Genomic DNA, 10,059 nt, shown 5'->3' on the forward strand with positions numbered 1-10,059 from the left:
AAACACATTTGTGCACAACATTTGATTGAAATAAGCTTTTTTGTGCCTATGGAAAATTTAGGGCATCTGTTATTTCATCTCATGAAACATGGGACCATATTTTTTGGTCAGTATGTGTCACTCTTATTTATTTAGATCAGTATTCAAGGGCATAACTCTGTATGGTAGGTCTCTGACCGTGTTTCCACAGGAAGCCTAATTCTGATATTTTGCCCAATTAGTGCGGGAAAAAACATCTGTTTTCTGGCATGGCTCGTGTGGAGCGTGTCCATGACCCCTTTTATAGTTCAATACTTGTTTCTGTGGCGGCAGGTAGCCGAGTGCTGGACCAGTAACCGAAAGGTTGCTGGATCGAATCCCCGAGCTGACAAGATAAAAATCTGTCGTTAACCCACTGTTCCCCGGTAGGCTGTCATTGTAATAAGAATTTGTTCTTAACTGACTTGCCTAGTTAAAGGTAAAAAATAAGGGTTCCTTCTATCGTTGAGTGAAATGTGCTCACACTACCACGCCTACCTGTTATGTTAATGAACCGGTGTCTTAATACTTTGGCTACAGCTAGCGGTCTGAGTGGCAAGGTAGTGTTGACTTTCGATCCAGCAACCTTTCGGTTACACTAACCACTCGGCTACCTGCCGCCACTTTTTTCCCACTAATTGGGCAAAATATCAGAATGGGACCACTAGATGTCACTGTATGACAGGGGTCTCCAACTGGACCTGAAGAGCTGGCGCTCTATCCAATTACATCTGCAAAGCTGAGCTGTCAAATCCACAAGTGGCTCCTGGCATTATACCTGAAGTGGGCATTGCCATTGACTGCACTAAGAAATCCCATGCAGCCTTGTTTACAAGTTTGAAAACTGAAACGTGAGATCTAGCCTAATCTGCTCATAAGTGAGACAGGTGTGGCTTCCTGATGAGCAATGCGCAGCTGTTCAATTTGACATCAAGGTTACCTTCGACACTGCCAAAACAGCTATACATACAGGTGTCCATCACTGGGTAATGTTTGGTCTGAGTCAATCTAGGCCAAACATTCCTTTTTACCCCCTAAAACTCTCCACTGAGTAGTTCTAGGGCAAAAAACAAATGTGCACCCCTTGGGATCCTGATCTAGGCTTAGTGGTCCAGACTGTCCAAAGGCAATTGGTGAGAAACAATGTATAGGCTATAAAAGCCAAGTAAAGATGAAGCCAAGATCTTTGAACTCGTCTGAGGACAAATTTGATGAAATTACACTGGCAGTGTACAGACCATGAGGTTCATGTGCATCTAATCAATGGATACCAGCGAAATCTTGAGCACAAGAGTGCTGACGTCTGGGATTAATAACGAGCTTTAGAAAAATCGTCAGTTCAAACAAAAAGCTAAGAAAAGCTGTTTGAAAAGTTAACGGATGGGGCTGAAGAGGACTGACCATTCATGATATCAAAATTGTTTAACTGTTGAGGCTAGACAGTTTTATATATTTGGGGTTTTGATGGGGTATGACAGTTGAACGACACTTGAAGCATTAGTAAATGCTTGTCAAGAAGCAATTGGTATATTCAAATTTAGCAATCATTGCAGTGTTTAGGAATGAGAAAATGAGTACTGTGAAAAGAAATACCATTGTGCTCTACTGCATAAGTCTATTGAATCAAGACCTGGGTTCAAGCGTTTGCGAGAGCCTGCCTGGAGTGCCATATGGGTAGGATTTACAGTTTGACTATTCTATTGGTCAATTGAGACAGGCAAGCTCAATCAAGCCGAGAGCGAATTTGATATTATTTTTTGATGCGAGCCACCAAACAAGTCTTTCACTCAAAAGAAAAAAAAGTAATGACAAACACACAACAAGCACATTCCATGGGGCAAAGATACTTTTATTTCAAGTTAAGATCCATCCAATATTTTGCAACAAGACAGCATTTGAGATACAAAATCCTTCATCACACAGATGGAAGACTCATCTAACTTTTTAGTGCCACTAAACGCATTGGGCGGAGTGTATTTCCTTGATGTAGTTAAGATTATTGTTTTTTGAGACAAGGGGGGAGATATTGGTGAGAGGGAGAGATGAGGTCATAAGGTTCTAGAGTGAACACGTTCACTTCTGGTCGGGCATCAGGTCGTCGAAGGACTGGCCGCCCTCTAGACGCTTCTCCATCTCGACGAGGGTCTTGACGCCGTCAACAACCATCTGCACCAGCTCCACCTCAGAGAAGCCCAAACGATCGGCGTTGGAGATGTCGAAGACTCCACCTACTGCTGCAGTGTCCACGCCGCCTGAGGAAGAACCGAAATGTACATGTTCAGTACCAAAGACACGGTGGATAAGACGAGAAGTGCCAGGCCAAACTTGCTCCTGGAGAACCGCAGGTTTTAGGGCATGAGGAGCAGCTACTTAGCTGAAACACTACTAGGGCTGGAACGTAGCTCCCCAGGAGCATAGTCAGACTAGACAATACTCCGGGATGCGCTGGACGCTCGCTTAAAGCCAATAACTGAGAGACAGCATTCCCCCCCCCCCCCTGCAGTCCCTAAACGAGTTGAGGGGGGTGTTATATGTACGTACCTGTGCCACGCTTCTGCAGCCTCAACCTCTTGAGGATCTCACCAAACTTCTCGTGCTTGCTGACGCTGGGCAGCTTGACGTGCACACCGGCGCGCAGCCCTGTGCCCAGGTTGGAGGGACAGGTGAGCACGTAACCCAGGTGCTCGTTCCACATGAACTCATGACCCTTGTCCTTGAACAGGCTCTCGATCTGTAGGGGTCAGAGCGAAGACCGACTTATGTGACACCATGGTGTTCAGAAAGCAACTGCAGTGTAGGGGACTTTCTAGTTTGATTTTTCTTTAAAGGTGACATCCTTTTTGGGACAGTTTTATATTTGGCACTACATTTTAAGTAGACTCCTAAATGGAATGAACCCCAAAACGGTGGTGTGCTATAAACATGTCTTTCAATGTTAGGTGTCGTTCAATGTTAATTAACTGTGTGCCTTTGACTGGATTTTGAAATCCTTGAGTCGCACGTCACACACCTTTGTGAGGCCTGTGCAGAAACGGTGGAACACCTCCTTCATGTTGCCGCCCTTCTGCATAGAGATGACCCGTAGATGGTCTTCCTCGTTCACCCACACCAGGAAGGTCTTGCCATCGTTGTGCCTGTCAAAAAAAATAAATAATTGGTTCACCGTCAGTTGGAAGGAGACACCGTTAACCATAACGACCAGGTTCATTCTCACTGAAGGCACCCTCCAGTTGGTACACTGGTGTAGGGTGAAGTTCATAGACACTGATCATGGGTATAAATATAGATTTTTTTCCCACTAATGTTTAAGGTTAGGATGGAGGAGTAGAGCTGATCATAGATCTGTACCTAGGGGAAACTTTAAACCAGAGCTTCCTTTAATTCACAACAGAGAACAAACTTTGTATCACCATTTAAGAAAATTCCTCAGTCTTTTTCGAGTATGGAATGTGGATTGAAATGTTCCAAAATGGGGCCTACTGTGACAACACCATTGAAGCGGTCAGCTAACTACCCTCCATTTGATCTACCACCATGAGAGAAAGGAAGCCATTTTGGACAGGGGGAAAACTAGAAAACTAGATTGAGAAAACTCTAGGGCTGGAGCGGGGGGGACACACACCAGATGCCCCTGCCATCGGGCCAGTCTCGGCCCATCCCGGAAGCCAGCAGCAGGGGGGAAACAGGTTTGTCGAACAGGAAGTGGTCATCGATCAGCTGTTGCTGCTCGTCGTCTGTCATGTTCTTCAGGGCGTAATACTGGCCATTGAGGTCCCCATCCAGTGATGCTAGACCTGAAAAAAACATGCTAATATCAGTAAAACTACTTTGACTACTTTTCATGTAGGCTTCCTTGTCACCAACTAAAGCAAACTGCAAATTTGTAAGAATTAGACAAATCAAGCAGTCATTTGTGCACATTTGTCAATGATTCCATGATATAAAACATACAGAATAAATAAGTCTCAACCGATGCCAGTCAGCAGCAAGCCAATTAAAGTGGTATAATTTCAATAGGAGGATTAAACTGGAGTTCCACTTGGTGCTGCCAGGGGGCAGCTGTGGCACACAAACGAGGTCCTGCATCGTGACTCAAGGAATTGGAGGAGAGGGGCTCGGTTACGTACTTTCGATGGCCATGTTCTCAATGGCGCGTCGCTCCCCACGGCTGCAGTGTGGGGGGAGGCAGAAGCCGCGGACGCTCCTACCAGTTCTCACTCTAGAGCTCAGGACGTAGTTGGGGTCCAGGTCATCCCCACCCTAACAAAACAATGGCAAGAGTCGCATTAGCATGAAAGCTAAAAGGTATACATTTGATATTGACTGTATAAACCAGGATTGGGGTACAGGGTGTTTGGAAAATAATGGGTCATGTAGCCAGTTTGACTAATATGGATTTCGTATTCCATTTCATATTGGTTTCCTGAATAGTGCTGACTACAGTCTATGACATGGACACATTGAGGCCTTCCCTTGGAGTTTGTAGGGGCCTATGTGGTGAGTCAAGGTGTGCAAGTGTGGAGACTGAGGCAAATTGAATCCAAACTCACCCCCTTCCCCTCAGCTCTCCAGTTGCACATTCACATGTGCCGCTGCCAAAAGCTGAGGGAGGGAAAATGATCAATGGTGTTGGGGCTAATTAGACAGTCAGATAACCACCGACTGAGCCAGCAAGGCTGCGGAGCGAAGTGCTACCCCGACAGTTGCAATATGTTTGGAGTTTGTAACAGATGAAAGACCTCCCAAATTAAATATTTATCTGTTCCTGAGGTTTGTTTATATATTGTAAAAATGACAGGAGGGATTTGTACATTTGAATTTCAGGCACGTTTACTATTGAAGAGTGGAACATGAATTGCATCATTCAAGTCACGTGTCCCGATGTTAATGGGTTTATTGATCCCCTCGCCACTCTGGAAGTCACCCTCGGAGTTTAGTCAGCAACACATGACAGAGGGCCCTCCAAGCAAGTTGGTAGGGGGCGTTTTGGGATTCACCGTGAGCGTGTGTGATCATTCAGCGTGGTGTGTAGGTGTGTTCTTACCACAAGGTTGTCTGGGTTCAGGTCGGTCTTGTGTTTATCTGAGGGCTTGTATCCACCGTGGCGATCTTCAATGACAGGGTCCAGCAGCTCCTTGAAAACCTCGTACGTCTCCTCGTCTCCGGCCACACAGCCCACTGTCATGATGAAGGGGTGGCCTGAAATAGAATAGGGGGAAAAGGGTGAAACTGGGCCTTTGCGACTGTTTGCATCGTCATTTTGTGTCCATCAACCCCAAGTGACAATTTCACTGACAAAAATGCAGTTGTATTGGTTTTGACAGTGTTTATATAAAATGGTCAGTTGTGCTTGCAGTCACATTTATTTTGGAACTAAAAACACTCTCCACCCTCCTGTTAGAATAGCAATCTACAGTGAAGCCATTGGGCATTACTACACAGTGCTGATATTCATAATGTTGTACATGTCTCAGGTTAAGAACACCAATAAGGTTGCATAACGGTACTCATCTTCAGCTTTTTAATGCTTAGTTACACTGGATGCTGTACTAGGGGATAAGAGCGTATCAAATATAAGGCCTACGTCAGGTTTCTTGGCCCACCAAGTTCTCAATAAGCAATTTATAAAAACACCATTTTAATTAACTGCCTTTTTTGTCAGCATGCTAGTCTAGCTAATGCTAAACTTCCTGCAGCAACTCAACACTAGGAGTCTCATTTTTCATGGAATTCAATGGGCCGTTTTAGCATCAGCTAGCTTAACATGCTGACAAAAAAGGCAGTTTAATTAAAATAGTTTATAAAATGCAGAAACTTAACTGTAAATGGTTTAAGGAAACTTAATATAAAGTGTTACCAGGAAAACTGTTTAAGTTATCCCACATAAAATACGTATCCCAATATAATCAAGGTCTGAAATTATGTTTGTCTAAATACTATCCATTTTGGGCTTCTTGCAGTTAATTGGCAGTGTACTAATTAGTTATTTTCAAGCCCCCCCAGTCTCAAAAAATATGATCAGTCTGCGGCTGAACGTAATTAGTCCCTGGACTACATGATAATTCAGGGTTTAAAGAGACATGACTCTACAACCTTGGAATCGAGGGGAATAAAATACAAGGGCTCAACCTTGTTAGTAAGGTCACTTGCTCAGCAATGGTTTGATGTAGACAACTTATGGCTTTGACCTTGCTCAGCGAAGGTTGTTGGTGAAGCTGCTGTGATAAATTGTTAAAATAAAATAGGCCTAATGCAGGTATACTTCCATTAGGAAATTAAAAAGGCAATCTGCAGTGGTATATCCACTATCTGTAACTCATTATTGAATATAACTTAATGCCTCATCAGCTTAGTACCCAACCTGAAACCAAAATATAAGCTTGTTTTATGTAAACACATACTGTAAAGCTCCAAGATGTTTAAAACAAAAAATATATATTGCTTTATTGTTTCAACTGCTACTACTAGATAGGGCAAAAATAATTACGCTTTCCTTTTACAGAACATTGCATTAGTGGCCACAGAACATGTCTTTGGCAACAAGATCACCTTTCAACAGCAGAGGTTTTTCATAAGGTACATGATTGACATTGCAGCATCCAAGCCCCGGATGAGTGGGTGGATTATAAATAAAGCCCTCCCATTTTCTACTGCACGACAGACATCTTGAGACAAAAGTCGATTAAAAAAAACCACTGCTATTTACCTGGGTTATCAACCCCAGTTTGAATGACATCATCCACTGTAAATCCACTTGGAGTTTCCTTGTCCCGCAAGTTGGAGTACATCTCTGGAGTGAGCACCTTGGCCATGTGGTTGTTATGCTGGCTCAGGTCGGGGTACTCCTGCTCCGCGGAGTAGTTCATCTTCAGCTTGTTGTGGGTGTTACCGAAAGGCATGATTTCTTTGACCTGCGAGCAAGGATGAAACAATGTAATGTTAATGGACAAAATAGCCTACCCGGAAAAAGAAATCGCTTAGTTGAACGCTGCAATATAACTTTTTGGGCGACCCGAGTTAGACTTTCTTTTCTCGTTGACAGCTAGTCTAAACCGTAGCTCTGACCTACGTGATCTATTTATAGGCTTCCCGTTCTTAATAAAATGTGCAAAAATGAAACCTTTGTACACCAGCTTCAAAAGGTTTAATGAAAATATAATTCACAGCGGTTTTGATAGGTGCAATGATTGCTTGTTTTGTCAAACTGAAATTTGGTGGACTGAGTTTTCGCAACCAGGTAATTGCAGCGCGATTTCTGCATAGTGTACCTCCAGTAAAAACGTTGAAGACGTTATACTGCATGAATTTTAGTTCAGCTAGTAATTTGACATTTTGAAATAGCTTGGTGATAGTTGAACTAAATTAAAATCTTGGTAGTGTTTTCAGTAGTTCTCTTTTTTACATGCACTGGTTTCGTTAACTACTGGAACTACACTCTTCCTGGGAAACTAAATGGGTGAAGTAAACAAGTATTTCCTTTTTCGGCATCACACCTGCTTAATTCTCATTTGTTTAATAGGCTAAAATGCACATTCTATTAACAGAATGTGAACTATTCTTGCAAATTGTAGTCTGACAGATTTAAATAATGTATTACTTTCAAAAAAATAACTTTAGTTAATAAAAGTTTAAGGGTAGCTTTCCACTGCTTGAATAGACGTTCCACTTCATTTCAATTAAATTGGGTTGAACTAATGTGGAAGAGATGTCCAGTGAGTTTCTTGTAGCGTAACTTCTTACAGTGTGACGTAATTGGTCGTTTGGTAAACTACATTTTCAAAGTAGCTTCCTCAAGACGGATTGATGCACTCGTAAAACACACGGTGCAAAGAGGTAACAAAAAAAAGCCAACCATTTGCATCCACTTTCCTCATTCATCCGAGATGGTATCCACGCAAACTACCCTCCGTGCCCAGATCTAGCAACTGTTCATCTCCTTAGAATGTTAAATCTACAACAAATATAATGGATGGATTAAAATGCATGCAGTCAACCATGTTTTAATCCAAATATGTAGGCTACAGTGGACCTTGGATGGAAGCCCTCGACCGAATGCGTAATGCGCAGCACCAGATAAGACCTTGCAGATAGAAGATGCTGCAAGGTCGTTCGTTGTCGACGTAAAACTGCTACCGCAAACGGAAAATACAACCCTTGTATACAAGACTGAGGCAATTTTATCCAGGATATAATTTTACAGTTCGATATAAAGGACTTTACTTTTTTTTGTTTTCATTCATGTGAAACCAAATCACTGACGTCTCCAAATGTCAAGGGTGAACGCGCTTTACCGATATGTTGTCTACAATACCCAAGTCTTTGTTCAAACAAAATTACTATTTTTTTTGCCTTTTTAAATATGATGACATACATGTATTAAATACCAAGCACATTCGACGCACTATAACAACGGCACAAATATGACATTCTTATGCATAGCTGTATTTCTACACATCAACAAAAATATCTATCCTACCTTAGGACGTTTTTCTTTGGGAAAGACACAAAATCCCTCTCGACAAGGAACGATCACACCAACGCTTATACTGGTGTCCAGAACTAAGCCGCTTTGCTAGGTTTTATATGCCACAGAGCTCTCTTCTGATTGGTTACTATTTAGAGTCCCATTCATTCTATTGGAGAAGGAATAACGCAATTGCATATAGCGACAGTGCTGCAATTTAACATCCGAAGACCTCTCAGGTCACGTGGTGCTTTCCTTGACAGCTCTCTTGATTGACAGCAGTTGGAGAGACTTGTATGGTAGCAGTGTCTACATAAAATGTATCCGTACTGGAAAGGATATTGATATGCTCCTAGTAAGCCTGAATGTCTCCACACACAGAACAACAAGCACTGCCTTTCTCATGTAGCAATGCCATAAACACTACAGGACCAAAAGTATGTGGACACCTGCTTGTCGAACATCTCATTCCAAAATCATGGGCATTAATATGGAGTTGGTCCCCCCTTTGGTGCTATTAACAGTCTCCACTCTTCTGGGAAGGCTTTCCACTAGATGTTGGAACATTGCTGCAGGGACTTGCTTCCATTCAGCCACAAGAGCATTAGTGAGGTCGGGCACTGATGTTGGGCGATTAGGCCTGGCTCGCAGTTGGCGTTCCAATTCATCACAAAGGTGTTAGATGGGGTTGAGGACAGGACTCTGTGCAGGCTAGTCAAGTTCTTCCACACCGATCTCAAACCATTTCTGTATGGACCTTTGTGCATGGGGCATTGTCATACTGAAACAAACTGACTTGTTGGAAAGGTGACATCCTATGACAGTGCCACATTGAAAGTCACTGAGCTCTTTAGTAAGGCGATTCTATTTCCAATGTTTGTCTATGGAGATCGCACGGCTGTGTGCTCGATTTTATACACCTGTCAGCAATGGGTGTGGCTGTAATAGCAGAATCCACTCATTTGAAGGTGTGTCCACGCACTTGTGTAGTGTTAGGGCAAAAACCAAAACGTGCACCTAGGGCGGGCCCCAGGACAGAGTTTGGGAGACTCTAGCCTATAGATACCTAGGAAAAAATGTCAGGCTATTTCAGGGGGGGTGGGGGGGGTGTTGTTCTTGATGATGATTATGATGATATTTAGTAGGTTATTGATAGATATTAATTATTTTATATTTTCATATTCCAGTTTGTGCTTTTGTGTGGCTCATTTGAGATTACATTTTTAGTATGCTAGCAAATACCCATAGACTTCCAGTCATTGCGCGAATGCAAGTTAGCAATTGCTCTAGAGCTTGTTAGCAACTTCGTTCAAACTGCACGCAGAGACATAAAAATGGTATCCCCAATTTCATCTGACTCTGGGGAAGTAGACATAGGGCCTCATTGCCAAAAATCCCAAAGTCTCCCTCAAACAACGTGTGTGGGTAGGCCTATGATAAAAATACTCAACTGAGGTAACACATTAGAGTCGATGCTGCACAGTTGCCTTCCCCTGAAGGGAGCATTTCTATGAGGCCTAAATATAACATCTTGTTGATGTCTGCGTGGAGATTTTCATTAAGATGAGTCTCTGAAG

The 10,059-nt window shown here is 42.8% G+C and overlaps 1 protein-coding gene across 1 annotated transcript; it reads right to left on the reverse strand.

The window, feature by feature from the left end:
• Positions 1–1,846: 1,846 nt before the first annotated feature.
• Positions 1,847–8,647, reverse strand: LOC123990525 (creatine kinase B-type-like). The gene is made up of 8 exons (XM_046291096.1): positions 8,495–8,647; positions 6,725–6,929; positions 5,063–5,217; positions 4,146–4,278; positions 3,641–3,812; positions 3,029–3,152; positions 2,560–2,749; positions 1,847–2,270 (listed from the first exon to the last, which is right to left on the reverse strand). Exons 2-8 carry the CDS (start codon positions 6,915–6,917, stop codon positions 2,092–2,094), a joined length of 1,146 nt encoding a protein of 381 aa, XP_046147052.1. The 5' UTR covers positions 6,918–6,929; positions 8,495–8,647; the 3' UTR covers positions 1,847–2,091.
• Between the last annotated feature and the right edge of the window lie 1,412 nt (positions 8,648–10,059).

This window comes from Oncorhynchus gorbuscha, linkage group LG12, assembly GCF_021184085.1.
Source record: "Oncorhynchus gorbuscha isolate QuinsamMale2020 ecotype Even-year linkage group LG12, OgorEven_v1.0, whole genome shotgun sequence".
In the NCBI taxonomy this organism is placed as follows: domain Eukaryota; kingdom Metazoa; phylum Chordata; class Actinopteri; order Salmoniformes; family Salmonidae; genus Oncorhynchus; species Oncorhynchus gorbuscha.

Coding starts and splice junctions, on each gene's coding strand:
- LOC123990525 (XM_046291096.1), bottom strand. CDS start 6,917: ATGCCTTTCGGTAACACCCACAACAAGCTGAAGATGAACTACTCCGCG. Junction 3,813..4,145: donor TGAGAACATGGCCATCGAAA/GTACGTAACCGA, acceptor TGTTTTTTTCAG/GTCTAGCATCACTGGATGGG. Junction 2,750..3,028: donor TCTGCACAGGCCTCACAAAG/GTGTGTGACGTG, acceptor TGACCCCTACAG/ATCGAGAGCCTGTTCAAGGA.